General features: G+C 41.1%; 1 protein-coding gene across 2 annotated transcripts in view; it reads left to right on the forward strand.

The window, feature by feature from the left end:
- LOC139438382 (arylsulfatase H-like) overlaps positions 1 to 22,811 on the forward strand; it is a 62,372-nt gene that overhangs the window by 26,713 nt on the left and 12,848 nt on the right. Inside the window, exons 1-5 of one of the 2 annotated variants that reach the window (XM_071213485.1) lie at positions 8,467 to 8,524; positions 9,308 to 9,350; positions 15,751 to 15,900; positions 18,527 to 18,648; positions 21,897 to 22,022. In XM_071213485.1, coding sequence (XP_071069586.1) covers positions 9,340 to 9,350; positions 15,751 to 15,900; positions 18,527 to 18,648; positions 21,897 to 22,022 — 409 coding nt within the window. In that variant the 5' untranslated portion in view covers positions 8,467 to 8,524; positions 9,308 to 9,339. Of the gene's footprint in view, positions 1 to 8,466; positions 8,525 to 9,307; positions 9,351 to 15,750; positions 15,901 to 18,526; positions 18,649 to 21,896; positions 22,023 to 22,811 lie in introns of those variants that run through there. The other variant, XM_071213484.1, reaches the window with a different exon arrangement.

Consider the following 22,811-nt stretch of genomic DNA (forward strand, 5'->3'; position numbering starts at 1 on the left):
GAGGGGAGAAAGAGGGAAGAGCAGGTGGAACATGGAGCATTTTTGGGACACTGGAATTGTCCTGCATGGCATTGCAATGACGGATACAGGCCATTATACATTTTATCAAAACCGATAAAAATGTGCAGGGCAAAGTGTCAACCATAATGTAAACTATAGTCCATGGTTAGTAGCAAGGCTCCAATATGTATTCATCATTTGGAACAAAGGTACCACATTAATGAAAGACGTCGTTAATGGGGAAAAGTGTGGGGGCAGGGGTTCTAGTATATGGGAATTCCCTCTTTTTGATGTGACATTTATATAATCTAAAGCTTCTTTCAAAATAAAATAAAATAATGTGAAACAGAAAACTGCTGAATTTCTGGAGGGCTATGGTTAGTCTTAAAATACACATCATGAAGGAAATATACATTGCTCTTAGAGTATCTCAGGAACAACACAACAGGAACAAAAACACTTCTAGTTAAAATGGGGTGTTCACAGTGATGCTGGATATTGTCAGATCTCTTACATTTCCCGTAATTGTCAGGGTACATTGGGACTCTCAGTGCTGGCAGCAAAGCAGGTGAAATACCTTGCTGACTTGGCTAACTTTTTAACATTGGTATTTTTTTTTAACTGTATATATATTTTTAAAATTAAATTAAATTAAATTTTAATTGTATTTTTCTTGAAGATACATAGATCACAAAAAATGTTGCATTAAAAAATATAAGAGGTTCCCATATACCCCACACCTCACCCCCCCAGTCCTCCCACATCAACAACCTCTTTATAACATGGGTATTGACCAGTTGCTCTTGTGACCTTAATTAGGAAGAATCCATTGGAAAAGTCTTTGGGACCTGGTGGAGAGCTTGAAGGATGCAAACACTGAGTTGCCTTTTCAGTGTGTCTCCTTAATTCGCATCTCCAAAAGTACGCAGCTTTGGCTTCTGGTGTTGTTGGGTGATTGCACATCTATCTTTTTCATGAGAATTTTCAGTTTGCATCTCTTCTCACCCTCACCCACACACCTACCAGATGTCACACACCTAATAAGGCTTTAAGAAATGGTGAAATTATGTGAGGAAAGATTCTGTGAGGACAGCATTTTGTAGGGCATGCCTAACTCAATCTTGCCTGAAGGATGTCCATCAACCAGGACAGGGAACAATCTCATCTACTCTAGGCTTTTTTATTTATTTATTTATTTTTAAAAATTACATTAAAAAAAAATATGAGGTCCCATTTACCCCCACCGCCCCCACCCCCCACTCCCCCCACAGCAACACTTGCTCCCATCATCATGACACATCCATTGCACCTGGTAAGAACATCTCTGAGCATCACTGCACCCCATAGTCAATGATCCACATCATATAGGCTTTTTTTAAAAAAAGATTTATTTGTTTATTTATTTCTCTCAACCCCCCCCATCTATTCTCTGTGTCTATTCCCTGCGTGCTCTTTTTTGTCCGCTTCTGTTGTCGTCAGTGGCACGGGAATCTGTATTTCTTTTTGTTGCATCATCTCGTTGTGTCAGCTCTCTGTGTGTGCAGCGCCATTCCTGGGCAGGCTGCACTTTCTTTCGCGCTGGGCGGCTCTCCTTACGGGGCACACTCCTTGCGTGTGGGGCTCCCCTACGCGGGGGACACCCCTGTGTGGCAGGGCACTCCTTGCGCGCATCAGCACTGCGCATGGGCCAGCTCCACATGGGTCAAGGAGGCCCGGGGTTTGAACCGCGGACCTCCCATGTGGTAGACGGACGCCCTAACCACTGGGCCAAGTCCGTTACTCCAGGTTTAATGATGCAATGCTTACGTGATGCATTTTGATGGAAAGATGAAAGCCACATCTAAAAGTAGGGAGTATGCATTAAAATGGTGGAATTCAATGTATTAGAATTCCGTTCTCTCTTGCCTTCTTTGAGCACCTGTCATCCTTATTCAAATTTTTTCTCCTCATACAACTTAGTCAATGTCATAAAATTCCTGTAATTAAACGTATGCTTAGTGTGAGTCGAAAGGCGGAAATGAAAGATTCCTTTCCTAAATAATTATATAACACTTGTCACAGTAGACTATGTTTACATGTAAAAATAATGGCTAGACTTGTTCAGTGTCCAATCATCATACTTAAAAAATGTTTAATTATAATAATGATGACACTAACTCCAACCAGTTATAGCACCTTGACTTTCTAAGACCAAGGTCCAGAAATGTAGAAACTTAAGAAACAGCCTGTTGCAGGTGAGTAAAATATGTTAACTTTACTATATTGTACTATACTATAATATTTATTATTTTTGTATTTATTATTTATATTTATTTTTTTTAATGATCAACAGGGTTGAAAATGATGAAATTATTACCTTTCACAAAAAATATTACATTAAAAAAATAAAAGGGAAACGGACTTTGGCCCAGTGGTTAGGGCGTCCGTCTACCATATGGGAGGTCCGCGGTTCAAACCCCGGGCCTCCTTGACCCGTGTGGAGCTGGCCCACGTGCAGTGCTGATGCGCGCAAGGAGTGCCCTGCCACGCAAGGGTGTCCCCCGCGTGGGGGAGCCCCACGCGCAAGGAGTGCGCCTGTGAGGAAAGCCGCCCAGCGTGAAAAGAAAGAGCAGCCTGCCCAGGAATGGTGCCGCCCACACTTCCCGAGCCGCTGACGACAACAGAAGCGGACAAAGAAACAAGACACAGCAAATAGACACCAAGAACAGACAACCGGGGGGGCGGGGGGGATTAAATAAATAAAAATAAATCTTAAAAAAAAATAAAATAAAAAAAAAATAAAAAGCACAGCACTTCTGAGAGTAGTTTCAGTGGTTGGAATATTTTGGTTAATGAACATTAATACAAAGAATATTTTAATTAATGGGGAGGTTGCATTAGAATTTATTAGTTGGACTTACGTGACACCACCTCTTCCCCATGCAGCCCATTTGATCCACATAAATGTAGGTATCCTCCCTCACTCAAAAGTGGTGAAGGTTAAAGAGATAATATCCAGGTAGCATTGCTATTTCCTTAGATGAAAGGTCCCATAAAAGTAATTGCTATTTTTATTTCACTTGTGATTGGGCAATGCCTTATAAAACATATACGTTTTTTTTCCTCAGAGACACTGGGATCCTTCAGTTTCATCTTCCTTTTTCTAAAGGAAATATTTTAACACCCCTTGTTTTAGAAGGAAATGGCAGCCGATATCAGGTAAAGGGTCTTGTAAACGCCATTCGGTAAATTAATGTGGAAAAGCCACCATGTACTTTTTTTGTGATGTTAATTTTTAAAACAATGATTATGGGTCAAGATAAAGTCCATTTGGACAGCCTCCTGCCCTGACCTTCTATCTCACCCTATTTCCATCTCTTCTTTCTCTACTGGTGAAGACTGCTCTGAGTCATAGCCTCCCAGAGCTTTTGCCTGTGTTTACAAGCATCCTTGCAAAGGAAATCCTTGAGCCTGTGTCTGTTGAATAAACAGTATCCTACTGTATCTAGTTGTCTGAAACTTGGTCTTTTATTTTTAACTTTGTTATGTACCTTGGAAACCTACCCTTCTTGATCCACATAAGTATCTTTGTTTCTTATTTGACTCATGGAATTCCATGGTATGAATATATTGGATATATTCTGATTTATGAAGCCTGAGAGTGGACATTTTGGTGGGTTTCCATTTTACCTTAATTAAAGACAACGTTGCAATAAACATCCTTGGTGATACCTCCTTTTGCCCCTGGCTGAACTTCTCTCTAGAGTTGCAAGTGGAATTAAGCTTATGATCCATTTTATATTTCACTAGGGGCAGGTTCTATCACAAACAGCCGCCCTAATCACGGCTTCTTCAGCGGTGTGCAGGCAACTTTCTTTGAATCAGTGATAAAATCGCATCCTATCAAACTTGAAAAAAAACCAACCTGGTATTTCGACTGAGGCATGCTATCTTCTTAATGTCAACATGTACTTCTGGTTTCTGGGAAGGGTCAACATATTTTTGTATGTTTATTGACCATTCGTACATTTTCTATGAACTATCTCTTTATGTCTTATGTCCATTTTACTATTGTTTTCTTGCATCCCATGTCCATTTTCCTCTAGTGTTCTTGTCCCTTTACTAATTTATCTATATAAAATAGTGAAGGCATTTTTTTTTCCTTCCCTGTAACTTGCCCCTTTTGCTTTGCTTACAGTGTGCCTTGCCATATAAATTGTCCTGGGAATGCCTTAAAAAAGTGTCACCAACTGGGTAGCTTCAGGAATTTATTCTGTTTTGGCTCTGGGAACCAGAAGTCCAAAATCGAGGTGTTGGCAAGGCTGTGTTTTCCTTGGAAGATTTAGGGGAAAATCTGTTCCTTGCTTCTCTGAGCTTCTGTTGCTTGCCCCCAACCCTTGGTGTACCTTGCCTTGTAGACCGTCACTCCAAACTGCCTTCATCGTTACAAGGATGTCTTCTCCCTGTGTTTGTACCAACATCCAGTCATGCTGGATTTAGACTCCACCCAAAACCAAAAGGACCTCTTCTTAACTTGACCACATCTGCAAAGAACCTTTTCCCGTAGGAGGTCACGCGCAGAGTCTCCGGGTGTCTTCAACCCAATACAGATGCTTTCCCTGTTCCTTTGCTCACGATTTAAGCTCACACCTCCCTGAATTCTGATTCCTACTTTCCCCCTGATGTATATTTCTGCTGATTTCCTCAGAGAGATTCTGAGTCTGTGAACATATGTTTATTTAGCTGACATTCTACAATATGTGCTCAAGGAGATGTCGAGGCTCAGGCTCAAATTATGCTTTCAGAGCAGTCAGGCTTAGCAATGTCAATCCATCTTGACATGGCAACTTGAGTGCAATGTTCCCACGAGAAGTCCAAAGTCATTTGAGTCTCATCCAGTTGTAAGTATTTTCTCTTTAGTAGTTTGGATATGTTCTTTGTATCCTGAAACTTCAGCACTAAGTGTAGGTAGCTTTTCATCTGATTCACTGGCCTTGTTATCCTATAGACTGGACTTTCCTTCAGTTCCTGAAAGTTGTCCAATATTACCAAATATTGCAGGCTTTCCAGCCTTTTAAATTGTACCCATCAGTTGTCTTAATAGAAAGATTGATGCTCAGCATTTCCAACCTTCGACAACCCCTTGCCTTATCCTTTCTTTAGCTTTTCCATCTCTTTTCCTTCTTTTTGTAGTATCCTGTGGAAATTCTTTGGCTCAACTTTCTAATTTAACAATATACTCTTCAGCTATGGCCACTTTGTGATTCAGTGGGACTTTAGCTTAGTTTGTTTTCAATTTTTAACTCTTGTGCTTCCCATTTCCAAGATTGGAATTCATCTCAATTTCATAGCTATCTCTTTTTATAGCACAAATTCCCACTCTAGTTTCATTGATTCCTTTCCTTTGTTTTTTGGAGTAATTTAAATAGTTATTAGTAAGTCCTATATTGAGTAATCTGTTAAATTGTTGTACTTGTGAATATTTGGTGACTCTATAATAAGTCCTCATTGCCTATAACCTAATTTTTTTAAAAAGATTTTTTCTATTTATTTCTTTCACCGTCTCTCCCATTGTCTGCTCTCTGTGTCTATTCTGTGTTCTTCTGTGTCCACTTGCATTCTTGTCAGGCAGCACCAGGAATCTGTGTCTCTTTTTGTTGCGCCATCTTGCTGCATCAGCTCTCCGTGTGTGCGGCGCCACTCCTGGGTGGGCTGTGATTTTCTCGAATGGGGTGGCTCTCCTTGCGTGCATACTCCTTGCACATGGGGCTCCCCCATACGGGGACGCCACTGCATGGCACAGGCCTCCTTTAGCACATCAGCACTGCATGTGGGCCAGCTCACCACACGGGCTAGGAGGCCCTGGGTTTGAACCCTGGACCTCCTACCTGGTAGGCAGATGCTCTATCAGTTGAGCCACATCTGCTTTCCCCCTATAACTTAATTCTCTGTGCCTTGGGTGGGGTTTCCTCACTGCAGTCTTAGAATTTCCTGTAGCATGCTTGGAGACTCTAAGCGGTAAGTAGGCTTGCTCCTGTGGTTTCCCATCTGCCTTCCTTCTTTTTATCCACCACAAAACGCGTTTTTATGCATTTATTTTCTCTCTTATAAATTCTTTGATGTCAGTGCAGTATTTACTTTTCTGCCATTTTGAAATGGAACCCAGAATTTAGTTGTGTGCTTTTCTGCCTTTCTCCTTTTTTTTCCCGCTAGGCAGTTTCCAATGTTTTCTTATGGTTTCCTTCTATTTCAGACTGTCATCAGTACCCTCAGCCAACTTTATCTAAAAGTACTCAAGCTCCCCCTTCCCTCAGTTTCTCTTTCATTAGACCCCTCATGTTGGAAGTCCCTGGGTCACTGGGAGTTAATCACTAATGGTGAAAACATTAAAATCTAGAAGTAGGGATGGAATGTACTTTAGCACCTCCTTTCTACCATGAGGGTAACATCTATTTCTAAAAACATCTATTTCTAAAATTGCTTTTTTTCATTGCCTGTTAGGGGGCACATTGCAGTGGTAGCTACATCCACCAATTGAGACTCTTGCCCATCACAGATCAGAGAGTAACTTATTAAGTTATGGCATCTATTGTTGAATTAAAAAGAATAATTTCCAACCCATTTTCTGTCCCTTTCACCCAGCTCTTGGGACTCTCTCAATTCCTTAAGTATGCATTTACTAGAATGCCATGTGTTCTAGCCTGCTAGGCTACCAAAATGCAAATACCATGAAATGGGTCAGTGTTTACCAATGGGAATTTACTAACTTACAAGCTTACCGTTTCGAGGCTGAGAAAAATGTCCAAATGAAGGCACAATCAGGTGATGGTTTCTTCTGGAAGGCCAGTGGTCCTGGTCTCCTCCATACCAAGGCAAGGCATATGGCAGCATGAGCTGAGCTCTCCTTTCTCTTCCAGGTTTTGTTGATTCCAGCTTCTGGCTTCTGTTCTTCCTCTGAATTTCATTCTCTTCTAAAGGACTCCAGTAAGAGGATTAAGACTCACCCTGAATGAGGTGGCTTGCATCCTAACTTAGTGAAGATCCTACTCGACTCCAAATGGGTCCATACCCACGGGAATGGATTACCTTTAAGAACTCGGGTTCAAACAGCTTCAAACCACCAAACCATCTAACGTACTAGGCATGACAGAGATGGCCAAAGTGACTTTTTAGGAGGTCACATGTGGTCAGGTCTAGTACAGAACTATTCACAGGTGTTTGTGGTGCAGAGAGAATGGACTGTCACTCACAGGTTGGGGTGTGGGCTTCAGTTTCATGGTGATCAAATGCATTAGGAGAGACAGCTTCTAGAAAGATCACATTTGAGAGTCCTGTTGGAGGGTTGAACATGAGATGGTGGCCATGAGAAATCTGATTTAGACATACAGAGGACTGAGAGTCACAGGCCAAATTTTCATTCCTGGCTCTTCAATTCAGTGGCCTCCTACAAGTCTTTAAACCTCGATGACCTCCAATACCCTCTTCATAAAATAGGAGAGTAGTTGTTAACCGTTTGAGGCAAGCTGGGTAAGATGTTTTCAGGATCCAATGGGAAAATGTACCTGGAAGTGCCTTGAATATTATAAACCTCTATAAAGTATATGGCAGTGCTATTAATTTTTTATTATATGTCACCTATCTTGTGGAGTAGCTTGTTATGAAACCTCACCTGTCTGAACAATTTGGGAATCCTAAGCAGGGGACACCAGTCTTATAAAAGGATCATAAATACAGCTGTCAGACACACCTTCTTGGGTCAAATGAGTTGAGCCACCAAGCCGGCAGCTGATCCATAGGTGAGGCGTTTTAAGGCAGACAGCACTCTCCTGCTAGGGAGACAAGATGTATTGACTCAAAATTTGTAAAATATCTCACTTTCCAGCAGAGTACCATATATAGTGAAGGGCTGATACAAACTTTTGTTGAATACATGCCTGCTTGTTTATTATCAATTTTTTTTTAAGACTCTGGAATGGAGGGGCTCATGTTGATGGATTAGTCAAGACCATTTGTTGCAATTAGGCATAAAGAATTGAATGGATCACCACAAAACAGGCTAGTTAGCACTTTGGCTCACTAAGGATCTTGCTCTGCAGAAACTAGTTTCTTTGCAAGAGTGCTTAGCTGTTCTGCTGTGGGCTTGCTATTTTAAGTTAGCAACCCACGAGGACCGGGAGGGCTTCCACGGCTCGGCGGTGAGCCCCTAGGCCAGCGCGTAGGCCTAGGTTCTCCAGGTGTGGGGGACGCGCGGTAAAAACCACGGAGACAGCCTGTGAGAGTGAGCTAGTCCACTTTATTGCGGAAATACACTTGATTATATAAGGTCGGGTCAAGGGAGGGGTAGGAACGGGGGCGGATTAACTACCGGGCGGTAGTGGATAGGCGGAGCTGTGCAGGCAGCTATGAGGTAGGCAGTGAAGGATAGCAACGGCTGGAAAAGGGAGATAACAAAGGCTAGGAGGAGGGGTAAAGGGAGGCAGCAACACTGTTCTTTTCTTTTTCAGGTAAAATAACCAGACACTATGAAACAGCCATTCCAGAACTGGTAAGTTGGCAAATGCACTAATTTTCTATATGTTGAGAGAAGTGTTGCTTGTCAAGAGCCTTTGGATAATTGTTCTTTCTGATGTACCTGAGAGATTCCTTCTACTATGACTGTAGATTATCACCCTTTCCTCATATTTTATTCAACCTTTGATTTATACAATTTGGAACTATAATTGAGGTCATAAAGTTTTATGGTTTTCATCTTTGTGGATTACTTTTCTCATTCAATAATAGCTCTGCCTGTCTATATTAATGATTTTAACTTTATTTTCTTTTGGCTGATATTATTACTATGACAACTACATTCTTTTGGTTACTATTTGCCCATTGTAGCTTTTTATATGTTTTTTATTTTCAAACTTTCTTTGTCATTGGGTTTTTGATGTGTGTTTTAGAAAAAGCCCGGTGGATTAAAATAAATAATTGGAGACTCTCTTACTTACAATAAGCAAATAAAGCCACTTATTTATATTTTAAATTGTTAACATAGTTGAATTTATTTCTATAATCTTGTAGTTTGTTTTCTATTTGCAAGGGTTTTCTTTGTCTTTTTTCTTCTTCCATACTTTTGCGAATTATATTGAGATTTCTTTATTTCCTCCCTTCCCAGCTGGTCTGGAGGCTATACTTCACATAATGCTTTTTTATTTTTTGGAAGGTCCTGGGCATTGAACCCAGGACCTCATATGTGGGAAGCAGGTACTCAAGTACTGAGCTACATCTGCTCCCCAATGACAGTTGTTTTTCTGTTGCCATTTTTGTTTGTTTGTTTGTTTTTCAGAGGTACCAGGGATCAAACCCAGGACCTTGTTCATGGGAAGCAGGTAGCTACATCCACTCCCACATAATGCTTTCAATTGTGTGTTTGCCCCTAATTATTTTTAACATGATTTTAGTTTATCAAAGTATGATAGTTAATCAGTACCTCTACCCTCCTTTTAAAGAAAGAAAAACTATAAAATGTTTTAACTCCAAGTCACTCCCTTTCATTCTCTGTATTAGTCAGCCAAAGGGGTGCTGCCATAAAATACCAGAAATGGGTTGGTTTTTATAAAGGGTATTTATTTGGGGTAGGAGCTTACAGATACCAGGCCATAAAGCATAAGTTACTTCCCTCACCAAAGTCTATTTCCACATGTTGGAGCAAGATGGCGGCCGACGTCTGTGAGGGCTCAGGCTTCCTGGGTTCCTATGTTCCTGGGGCTTGCTTTTCTCTGGGTTCAAGGTTCCTTTCTTCCTGTGCTTCTCTTTCCTCTGTGTGCTTACTTCCTGGGGCTCCAGCTTAAGTCTTCATCATCAAACTCCAACATCAGAAAACCCTCAACTCCGTTCTTTGTCATACCTTTTATCTGTGACTCCCCACCTGGGGTGGGAACTCAAAGCCCTAATCATAACTCAATCATGCCCAGGTACAGATCAGATTAGAAACATAATCCAATATTTCTTTTTGGAATTCATCAGGAATATCAAACTTATCAAACGGCTACATTCTCCATGTAATTATTGATTGGGAAATTGGTTTTGCCTAGTTTTACCCCTTCCTTAAATTATTACATTATCAGGGTTTTTTTGTCAATGCATATTTAGTTATCAGCACATTTTATCTCATTTTATTTTCACCATCTTTTTTTGTGTTCTACACTTTCTTCCTGGGATACATTTGCCTTTTTTATTAAAAATTTTTAGTAGTTTGTTCATCAGGGGTCTTTTGGTTTGTATATATCCCAAAATGCCCATAATCTCTTCTAATTCTTGAGTGATATATTAGCAGTGTATAGGATTCTATGTGGATAGTGATTTTTTCCTTAACTCTGAAAGTAGTATTACCTGGTCTTCAGGTTTCCCTTGTGGCTGTTGAAAAGTTTCTTTTCAGTCCAGTTGTCTCCTTATTGTAAGTAACTTGCGGTTGTTTTAAACCAGTCTATTTTTGTTGTGTTGTACTTTAAAGACACAGAAATAAGTGGGTAATTATTTCCCTGCCTGAGATGTGCTGTGCTATTTCGGTCTAAATATTCATGTCTGTGTTCAGTTCTGGAAAATTCTTAACCAGTATATCTCTGAATATTTCCTCTTCTTTTCCTTTCTAATATCATTCCTTTAAATCCTTTTAAATATAGGATGATACTTTACACTTATTTTTCATGCCTCTTACCTTCTTCTGGCTCTTCATGTTGCATGCTATGAGATGCTTTGAGATCTAGTTTCCAGGTTATTCTGAATTTTAATGGAGCTTACTCCTTTTCTATTAAGTTTATTTTTAAATTCCAATGACTATATTTCATGTCTGTTTTATATTTTTTACTTTACTTTAAACAGACCTGTTTTGTTTTGAAATGTTCAAACATTTCATTTAAGACATTGCTTTTTTGTCTATTCTTCTCTTTGTTTTCTTGAGCCTTCTGATAACACTTATGTTAGAATCTCTTTGGCATGGGTCCTTTAGCAAAGGTGCTGTAAATCATCCCATTTGTCTCAATGGTTGACTGTCTCTGTCTCATGGAAATAATATTTGTTTTTAATATTTTTGAACTATGAGCTCATCTTCTACAGTTGTCATTTTTTAAATGGAATTTTGTGTTTGAGGGTCCCAAGACCACCCCAAGTTGGTGATTCTCTAAGAGGACTCACAGAACTCAACCTATCTTTTTATTCATGGCTGTAATTTATTAGAGGAAAGTGACACAAGGCAAAATAAACAAAAGGTGAAGGCTTATCTCATGAGATCTGATGGAAACTAAATAAAAGCTTCCAGAGTCCTTTCTCAGTGGAGTCACATAGAACATGCTTAATTTCTCTAGTAATGAGTTGTGACAACCTGTGTTGAGTGCTTTCTACCAGGGCAGCTCATTATTTTTTTGGTGGGGGAGCTGGTCAAATAGGCAACTTCTGTCTAGCACCTGCCAAATTCCAGGTTCCAAGAAGGAAAGCAGGTGTTCAGCATAATCCACATTGTTTTAAAAAATAGTTTGGTACAGTGAGTCACTCTTATCAGGTATGGAACCCTTCTGAATGCCATGTTCCCAGATACCAGCCAAGGGCTAATCCAGCAAGCAGAACTTTCTAAAGAAGGCAATGTCAGACTTGTAAATTCTTTCTGCACAACTTTCTTAATACATGAGTGTTGTGGAAGTAAGTACACAGTAAAGTCACCCTTGCTCAAGTATCTATAGAATTCATAGGTTCCATCTTCCTTTTATGCTTGTTTTAGTTTTCTGTAGGCTGCCAAAGCAATATGCCAGATATGGGTTGGCTTTTACCATGGGGATTTATTAGTTTAAAAACTTACAGTCTTGGGGCCAAGAAAAATGTCCAAATCAAAGCTTCAGCAGGTGATGCATTTTCTCTCTATAGTCCAGCTGTTGGCTAGTTGTATGAAGATGCAGATAAGCTTTAATTAGAAGAGTGGGTTCAACCTGGACAGCCCAGTAGAATCACCTGGGAAGCTTTTTATTTTTTTAGAGATTTATTTATTTATTTCTCTCCCCTCTACCCCTCCACCCCAATTGTCTGTTCTCTGTGTCTATTTGTTGCGTCTTCTTTGTCTGCTTTTGTAGTTGTCAGTGGCACCAGGAATCTGTGTTTCTTTCTGTTGCGCCATCTTGTTGTGTCAGCTCTCCGTGTGTGTTGCACCTTTCCTGGGCAGGCTGCACTTTCTTTCGTGCTGGGCGGCTCTCCTTACGGGGCGCACTCCTTGTGCGTGGGGCTCCCCTACACAGGGACACCCCTGCGTGGCAGGGCACTCCTTGCGTGCATCAGCACTGTGCCTGGGCCAGCTCCACACGGGTCAAGGAGGCCCGGGGTTTGAACCGCGGACCTACCGTGTAGTAGATGGACACCCTAACCACTGGGCCAAGTCTGCCGCCCACTTTTAATAATCTTAATGGCCAGCTTGTACCTCAGATCCATGAATGTCAGGATTACTGGGGATGGAATGCTGGCATCAATTTTTAAAATTCCAGTGCACAGCTAAAGTAGATAACATCTGGTTCTCAACTGTTTATGGATCCACGCATTTCTGATAGTAATATATATTAGTAATATATGTTGTCGAAAAGCATATTCGAAGGATTAAACATCCTGATACAGTAGAGAAACATAAGGTGGTAAAATTTAAGGAATTCCCCTTCTAATAGAGAAGCAGAGACCACCTTCTAAATTGCCTGTGGGTCATAAAAATTAGAATTATTTGAGGTAGGTAAAGAAAGTCCATGATATGTGAATCAAGGCTATCAAAACTATTTTCTATAAGGGATTTTGCCCTAAAATCTATAAGGGAGAGAGCATGGGAACTGCAATCTGCATGGCAAAACACCAGAGTAAGCAAGCGTAGCATCAGGTTTATAGCACAAAAAGGCAATTGCATCCTGTTTAAATAATATGTTCATAGAAAATGTTCCAAACCAGAGACATGCTTGTTCTAAAGAACTTTTGCTGTCTCCTTCAGATTTTGTAAATGGAAACTTCTTTCCAGTTTCTTTTTTAGATAAGTCATATTTGAAAATATGAATGTTTACAGTGGCCGGGAAGAGAGTACCAATTTTAGACGGCATTAATTCTTAAAAATTTAAAGGCTTTCATTGACAACTATATATATATGTGGTTCTGAACACCTCTGTTGTCTGCGCAAGTAATAAAATTCATAGTAATAACGGCAGTTTCTGATGACTCATTGTGTACTGTGCATTATATAAATTTATATTTATATAAATATAAATCACCTTATGTTGTCTTTAAAACGTTATTATTTCAATACAGTCATTATTTTCCTTGCCTGAATAAAGCTTGCCAGAACAAGTAAGTATAAAATTTGGGTCCCTTGGCACTTGTGCCTATAAATCTTAAGCTATAAGATTAGGAGAGGGCTGGAAATACGATACCGATTTGGAGGCAATAAGCAGGTAGATGGACAACAGGGGGCTTCAGGAATGTGTTGGAATTGAAGACGTTAAGAAAGACAAAGCCAACAAGTCTGCAGAGCTGCTTGGCTGAGAAGGGAAGGTGAGGCAGAGGGCATTCGCCCATCATCTATCCCTCATTCCTTCATTCATCATCCATCATTCCTTCATACATTGAACAAGGATTTAAGGGCACCTACGCTGTACCACATCGTCAAGACTGTCAGAGGTGAATGAAGTAGTCACAATTCCAGTCCTCCCTGGAAATTACAGTCTAATGGAAAGAGACAAGCAGCCAACTAGAAATCCCAAAACATAACAAGTTCAAAGGTGAAAAGGAAGTGTCAACTGTAATGGAGTCGCAAAGGACTGCTGTTGGATGCAGCTGTGAAGAATGGTTTTGCCACGGATGTGACGCTTACCCTGGGAATATATTGGAAGGATGTATGCAAATATGATGGGTAAGAGGCAGGGCTTTCCCGGATGAAGGTTGCAGAGGGAGAGACATGTATGATCTTAGGTTTTGAGAATTCGCACGTAGTGAGCCAATAAGAGGAAACTGTGAGAGGAAGTCTTAGAAGGAATAGAAAAAAAACTCGATTGAGTCAAGTTTTATCAGAAAGGTCAGGTTTGGACATTTAATCCCCCCAAATTGGGAAGCCATTGGACTTCTTTAGGAAGTATTATAAAAACAGGTGAATTTTTATAGGGTCTCCCTTCTTGGGTGCCTTTTGCAGGTGCGAAAGTGGGGAAGTCCAAGCCATTTAGAAAGATTTGAAGTGTACAAGTGAAAGAAGGGGTAGACAGTTTCCTGGGCTCCCGCGATGAGAGTGAAGATGGATGGGCACAAATAGATTTACATTGAAGATGGATGGGCACAAATAGATTTACAATATCACTTTTGAGGTAGAATTAATAGGGCTTGTAATTGATGGGATGGATTGTGGGTGGCAGAAACAGCATCCTGCCAGAAGGAAGGTTGGTTGCCAGCCTCTAGTGACAATCATCCATCAAGAGTTGTTGGATTTTTTTTCAGCACATTATAGAATTGGCCACTTACATATGGGTACTTTACAGTCTAAATTTTGGTAGAATATTTTACAAAATATTATATTTCCTTTTTCAGGTGTTAAAAAGAATTTACATTATTATTATTACTCTTGTTATTATTATTATTAATCTGGCAATTGAGTGTCCCCAGGTGTGAGGTCTTCTATAGACTTATTTTCTCAATGAAGATAAAAGAATAAGTCTCTTTGCATATTTGCATTCTACTCCAGAGTCTAGTTTGCCATCATGGCATTCTGGAATCAATTTCCTAGGAAATTGGTTCATTTGCTACTTTCTTATCTGTATGCCTTGGAGCAAGAGTCCAAGGTTATAACATGGCTTCAAAAAGTGCAATTAAACTTAAAAAATCAAACCTGCCTACTTTGATTTTTCACTGTGTTTACAGTTGTATATGAATAAAGCAAATGATTGGAACTTTACATACAACTTTGACCACTGCCAGACTATTTATAAAGAGTCTGATATCATTACAGCTGCTTGAAGAGTTTTTCTGAGAGTAAGTTGTCATAAAGCATGTGAAATCAGGGTATGAGTTTCCTGGAGCTGCCATAATTAACACAAACTGGTTGACTTCCAAAGCAGAACTTTGTTCGCTAATGGTTCTGGAGAGCAGAAGTTCAAATTCAGTTTTGCTGAACTGAAACAAAGATGTTAGCAGAACTGTGCTCCTTCTGGGAGCTCCACCTTCTGGGGACTCCTGGTATACCTTGTTGCGTGGCTCCACCACCTCAATCTCTACCTCCAGCTTCACATGACCTTCTCTTCTATATCTCCATGTCAACTATCCCTTTCCTTTGTCTTATGAAGACACCAGCCATTGGATTTAGAGCCCATGCTAAATCCAAAATGATTTCATCTCAAGATCCTTCACGAATTAGCTCTGTAAAGACCTTTTTTCCAAATAAGGTTTCAAGTGGACACGGATTTTGGGAGAACACTATTCAACTCATGATAATCGGTTTGTAAAATATGATATTACAGTAACATAAAATTACTTTTTTAGAGAAACTATGGTTTCTGAGTAAGCCAACTCAGATATGATCTACAGTGAAAATTTGTAAAGAATGCCATTATTTGTATGTTTTTATTGAGGAAGTTCTGGGGATTAAACCCAGGACCTTGTACTTTGGGAGGAGGCACACAACCACTGAACTACACCGCTCCCCAATTCATTCGTATATGAAACTGTCTAAAATGTAAATGTTAATCGATACCTTCTTCTCTTCTGCCTCCCCCAAACCCCCCAAAATACTTTCAGGAACTGTTGGCTGTCAGTAATCCTGTGGTGGCTGCTCGGGAATGAAAATGGAGCTGTCATGACAAGAAACTCCAGACCCAATATTGTTCTGCTGATGGCGGATGACCTGGGGGTGGGAGATTTGTCCTGCTACGGTAATAACACAATGAGGTAAAGACAGATGACACACCATCCACCTGCATGGCTAGCACCCCAAGTTGCCTCATCCTCATCTTTGACATTGTAGCAAGGAATCAGTCAGAAACCAATTATCTATTATATCAATAGGGGTCACACTAGGCTGCGGCGGCTTATTCGGTCGGTAGAGGTGGGGTCTGGCTGCGGACGAGGGGTCGGTCCAGCTCTGGACGAGGGGTCGGTCCTGCTTGGGACGAGGGGTCGGTCCCACTTGGGACGAGGGGTCGGTCCGGCAGCAGACGAGGGATCGGTCTCACAGGGGTTGCGCGGTTTGGCTGACGGGGTCGCCCGGCGAAGCCGGCGACGAAGGGGTCGCCCGGCGAAGCCGGCGACGAAGGGGTCGCCCGGAGAAGCAGGCGACGAACCGGGGACAAGGGAGGCCAGGCCCTTGTCGGGGGCTCTCAGGACTGGAGGGCGCACGGCAGAAGAACTACCGCGGAGACGAGGTAAACAGGCAAGTCCACTTTATTGAGGGAGAGGCAACAGTTTTATAGGGGCTGGGGAAGGCTGATTGGTTGAAGCCACGCCCTGTTCTGATTGGTTGCCGGCGAAAGGTCAGTGGGCGGTACTGGACGGGGGACGGGTGGTGGTTAGGGATTGGCTGTCGCTGTTGCTGGGGGAAGGGGCAGGGTTTAGGGATTGGTGGCTGCTGTTGCTGGGGTGGAGGGCAGACTTGAGTTTCCCGCCCACGCCTGGCTGTTGCTGCTGTCGGGGGAGGGAAAAGGGCGGGCTGGAATTTTCTGCCCTGCGCCTGCGCAGGGAGAAGGAAGAAGAAGGGTGCCGCCCCACAAGGCATCGGGTGGTGCCATCTGGGAGGAGGGGCGGCCGCGGAAGCATGGCTGCCGAGAAGGGGAGACCCGAGGGCACTCTGCGCCCATGCCGAGCTTCCTTCAGGGGTGGCGGTGAGTCCGACCAGCCACCCTATTATGGGGGCAGCGGAATTAGGCCTACCGCGGCCGCTCCCCTGCCAGGCCAGCAAACCACACTTCAGCCCGAGGGGTGACCGCACTAGGCCATCTGCAAAATGTCAGAAACAAAAATTTTGTTTTTATTGAGGCAAAATTCACAAAACATAAAACGCACCATTGGAGAGTAGTCCTAGCTCAGTGATTGAATGCCTGCTTCCCATATACGGGGTCCTGGGTTCAACTCCTGGTACCTCCTAAGAAAAGCCAAAACAAAACCAAAAATCCCCAAAAGGCACCACATAACCATTTTAAATTGTAAAATTCAGTAGTATTTAGTACATCCACGATGTTGTGCAAACATCATCACTAACTAATTCCAGAACATTTCCACCACGGCAAATAGAAACCCTATGCCAATTAGCAGTCCCTCCATATCTCGACCTTTCCCCATAGTTCCTGTTAACCACTAATCTGCTTTCCTACTTTCTGTCTTTATGGATTTAACTATTCTGATATTTCAGATAAGTGGAATCATGTACTAAGTGGTCCTTTTGTGTCCAACTTTTTTCACTGTGCCTGATGTGTTTGCGGTTCATCCACATTGTAGCATGTATCTTTCATACATCTGAATAATATTCCCTTTTATGGATATACCACATTAATGTAGAGTTTTTAAATGCATTCCTTGAATTCTTTCCAAAGCCTTTGGTACCCAGAGACCTCCTTTATCTCTACGCATTGCCAAACAAATCCTGCTGATGTGAAAGTCTACGTGTCTTTTTAACTTGAATTTACACAGCACTGTGTCGGTGAAATCCTATGTTTTAAATGTGCACTTGAAGATTGAAAAGAGCTGGTCTTTTTCAGGGCATTTAGCCGGGAGTTGAGGTGTTGCCCTCTCCTCTCCATGGGAGTCAAGTCTAAGGAAGGAGGTTTGTTCTCCTAATTTGTCACCCACTGGCAGCCACTTGTCTCACCTCTTGTGATATTGTGCCCACACATGGGTGTCTCAGAGTGGGGTATGGAAAACCCTCCATCATCATCCTTCCATGTGACTGTGAAAGGAACGAGTCATTGGTGTGAGATTAGTATTGGTGTGCTCTGACTCCTGCGGAAGCAAAGCAATTCAGGGTGCCTCTCTTCTATAGGCGTTCAAATATTTTGTGTAGTATTTTGGACATCTTTATCTCCAAATTTTTTTCTCTATGGCATGAATAAATTGATAAACTCTAAAATGTCACAATTTGGTGACAGAAAGTTATAAAAACTTAAAATTTGGTTATAAAAAGCTAGATTGTATTACAGAAAATACTTTAAGGTTTTTATTTATTTTATTTACTCATTCATTTTAGGGTCATGGTAAGATATTGAGATGCATATTTACTCAGTTTAGTAATCATTTAAATTATACTTGATGGCCTTTATTAGTTTGTAATATTTTTTTTCCTGAAGATATATTGTTTTGCACTCTACTTTCCATTTACATGTAACTGTAATACATTGAAGAAGAGAAGGATTCAGTGTCTCACAGTTTCCACATTGATTGTAAATCACTATAAGTACACTGGGGAAGATAAAGCATGTGTTTTACAAACTTTACAAAAAACAAGAAAGATTGAAAGGGTGAATTTTAGGTTCTAGGACAATTTGGAATTAGAAGCTCACCCACTGGATTTTAATTCGGTCCACAGCACACCTAATATCGACCGTCTGGCCAGGGAAGGTGTGATGCTCACCCAACACCTGGCAGCCGCCTCTATGTGCAGCCCTAGCAGGGCTGCCTTCCTGACTGGCAGGTATCCAATTCGATCAGGTAAGGCAAACTGTCCTGCAACGGTATTTTTCTCTGATGAAAATGCTTTCTCGTGATTTGTTTTTGCAACTCTTCATAAGCAGTCCGAAAAGTTTGCTTAAGGTACTCTGAATGAATGTAAATTCAAGCAGGGCTTGTGTTGCTGTAGCTGGGAAGCTTATACAGGTTTTCTGCTCGCCAGGTGTCCCCAAGCTGCTCACCTGTGTACGTACACAGTGGCCAGGTTTGGGCTTTGGGAAGCAGTTTCTTAATGATAGAGCAAATGTGGTGAGAGTCTTCAAGCTATCAGAGACCACGTAGAATTTCTAAGAAATGCAAGCCAAACGAGTCCCTGGGTAGATTGGAAAAGTGGAAGGAGCCATTGAGAAAATGCGTGTTAAGAAAATACAACATAAATGAGAGTTGGAACATAATCTTGTATTCACACACACAATTAAAATATTTAGGCCTGTAAATATTGAGTAACTTGGCTACCATTTAATATTTATACCTAAGCTTGGAATCAACATTATGAACATCAGTTTTTTCATTTATTGTAACAGCTTTGTTGATCTATAATTCATATGCCATACAATCCACCCTTTTAATGTTTGCAATTTAGTGGATAACAGAGTTGGATAACCATCAACACTATATAATTCCCAGAACATTTTCATCACGTTAAAAAGAAGTCCCAGGCCCATTAATAGTCACTTCCCATTCTATTTCCAGTCTCTATGGATTTGCCTAATTGGAACATTTCATATACATGGAATCATGCAATACATGGCCTTTTGTGTTTGGTTTCTTTCACGGAGCATAATATTTGAAAGTTTCAGCCATGTTGTAGCATGGATCAATACTTTTTCCCTTTTTACGGACAGATAAGAGTCTACTGTATGACATTTTAAAAATCCACTCATCAGTTGATGGACGTTTGCACTGTTTTCACTTTTGTTGGCAATTGTGGATAATGCTGCTGGGAAAATTTGTGCACCAATTTTTTGATGGACGTGTGTTTTCAGTTCTCTTGGGATTATACTTAGCAGTTCGATGCTGGTAAATATGGTAAGTCGGTGTTTTAACTTGTTGAGGAGGTTGCCTAATTATTTTCCAAAGCAGATGCACCATTTGACCTTCCCACCAGCAATGTGCGTGGTTCCAATTTCTCCAAATTCTTGCTAAGGCTTGTCATTGCCTTTTATTTCGGGAGGTACCAGGGATTGAACCCAGGACCTCCTACATGCAAAACAAGCACTCAACCACTGAGCTATACCTGCTCCCTGGTCATTCTTTGCTTGTAACTATCTTAGAGGATGTGAGGTGGTATCTGTTTTTCCCATTTCCTTTTCATTTATTTTGTTTATTTTTTAAAGATTTATTTTTTATTTATTTCTATCCCCTTCTCCGTCCCCCCTTGTCTGCTCTCTGTGTCCATTTGCTGTGTTCTTCTGTGACCGCTTCTATCCTTATCAGCGGCACCGGGAATCTGTGTTTCTTTTTGTTGTGTCATCTTGTTGTGTTAGCTCTCCGTGTGGGCGGCGCCATTCCTGGGCAGGCTGCACTTTCTTTCGCGCTGGGCAGCTCTCCTTCTGGGGCATACTCCTTGCTCGTGGGGCTTCCCTACGCGGGGGACACCCCTGCGTGGCAGGGCACTCCTTGCGCACATCAGCACTGCATGTGGGCCAGCTCCACACGGGTCAAGGAGGCCCGGGGTTTGAACCGCGGACCTCCCATGTGGTAGACGGATGCCCTAACCACTGAGCCAAGTCCGCTTCCCTTCATTTATTTTTGTTAGAGAAGTTATAGGTTATGGACAAATCATACAGAAGATACTGAGTTCTCACATATCCCTCCTCATCACACTCAGTTTTCCATCTCAACACTTGGCATTAATTTAGTATCTCTGCTACAGTTGGTAAAACAACATTGTCATACCTATCTTATTAACTAGAGTTCGTAGTTGAAACTAGGTTTCACTGTATTGTACAGTGCTATGTTTTAAAAAAATTAGTCTAGTAACACGCATACAACCTAAAATTTCCTCTTTAACCACATTCAAATATATAATTCAGTGCTGTTAAATGTCCAAATTGTTAGGCTACCATCAACTCCCTCCATTACCAACACTTTTCCATCACCCCCAAAAGAAACTCTGAATATCAATTTTTAAACCCGTTTAAAATACAATGAGGCCCCTATTTCTCTACATGAAATTGCCCTAGACTATTTTGCTCTTTTTAGTTCTTACATATTCTTGTTATAATTTTAATATCTCCACCCCCACCATTTATTTTTCAACGATAATTTTTTCTCTATGAGCTTTCATTCTTCTAAGCGGTAGCTTCTACATCTGATAAAGCCTGGGAAGGAAACCAATCAGGTTAATTTGAATTACATGCAGCCCAAGAGTAAATAAACATTGTAACTTCCCATCACATGAACATTGATTTATGGTCATCTACTTCTGCTGCTCAAAGGACTTCTTTCATAAGTCAGTGTTCTCAATTTTGCTCAACATATCTGGTTTCCAAAAAAATAGTCTCCAAATAATATAGTACTGTGTATGAAGAGATTGTAGAGATATGGAACTGTGTTTGTTTTAAGAAAAGTCAATGGCATTTATAATTTGATGAAATTATAAATATCAACTATGGTAGAATACCACTTATTGAAATTAACAAAAACAATTAAATCATTGATGGGCACACCATAATCAAGGCATATTCATAAGTAATTTTCCAAAAAATGTGGGACAAATAATTGAGTTTAATTCTTTCTACTTTTCAAAAATTCCAGAAAAAAGAATTGAATACCAAGATAATATTCTACTACTTCGGTTAAACAAATGGGTTCTCTTCCATAGTGGACTCGTGAAATAACAACTTGCCTTTCCTTCTCTTTCAATCCATACATCTTTGTTTGCATTTTTCATGCACATTTCTTTTAATCTCCAGGTTTCTCAGGTCACCCAGCAGTGCAAATCCACAGAAAATGCAAAAGGAATTGTACCACTTCCCTCCACAAACCTGCCCTTTTTTGGGTCAAGTAGGATGCATTTAATCTGGGAACTCTAATTACCCAAGGAAATAGCATTCAATCAAGAAGAAGAGGGTCCAGGAAATAGAGCCAGGAAAATCAGTGGAAATTTAGGAAAGAAGGAAATGGTACAGCCACACAAGAGAGAATTCCAAGAATATCAGCCCTGAATGGGAACCGGTAGAGACTGTCATTAAGAGACACTAATCCGTTGACTTCTGTCCATTTAGGAATGGCATCTTCCTTCAATCTGAACCGAGCCCTCACCTGGCTCGGCGGGTCAGCTGGTCTCCCTGCCAACGAAACGACTTTTGCCAAGCTCCTGCAGCACCGTGGCTACCGCACTGGACTCATAGGTAGGCCGGCAGAAATCTGCAAGTAGAAATAGGACAGTGCAGACTCAGTGTGCTCTCGTGGAGACTCAGCATTTCCCGGGTGGTTGGTGGAATAAATTCCAGGTGATTTAACTTTGGGGTCAGACGCAGGGACAAGGGATTTATCCCAGAATGGTTGAGGGCTTTGAGTATGGAGCCCATGGTACTGGGAAAACCATGAAAAGTGGACACGCTTAACTGTTTTTGCCAGCGAAATGGAATATTTTGTAACGAGATATACTTTTGGGACAGCATGAACAGAACCAGTGAATTTTTAATGAAGTTCTCCTGCATCCGGAACTCTTTACATTAATAGTTTGTGAAATTGAAGCAATTAATAGTCAATTATTTAGATCATATGATATTCTGTACCATGGGGGGGAGGTGTGAAAATAAAATGCAACATAGGATCAAGCAAGCATATTCTGTAAAATCCTGGCCCATTCTGTCATTCCTCTAAAAAGAGATTCTGTGGTTCAGTAATTTCGGGCAATGATATCTGCTTGCTGCAACCATTTTCACAGGGCAGGGGTGATTCTCAATGTGAATTGTAAGAATATTAAATGTAGTGGGATGCCCTCAGTTAAAAACAATGCATAACTTTGCTGGAGCGTCTTCCACATTTGATGAATAAACCGTTTATTCCCGTCTAATTCCCAGTAGCATCCTGTGAACGGAGATCCTTGAAAGCATCTTAACACTTTCACAAGCAAACCTGGATTCATGCCCAGCTCTACCACTCTTAACGTGACTGTGGGCACGTTAATAAAC

This window comes from Dasypus novemcinctus, chromosome Y (assembly GCF_030445035.2).
Source record: "Dasypus novemcinctus isolate mDasNov1 chromosome Y, mDasNov1.1.hap2, whole genome shotgun sequence".
In the NCBI taxonomy this organism is placed as follows: Eukaryota; Metazoa; Chordata; class Mammalia; order Cingulata; family Dasypodidae; genus Dasypus; species Dasypus novemcinctus.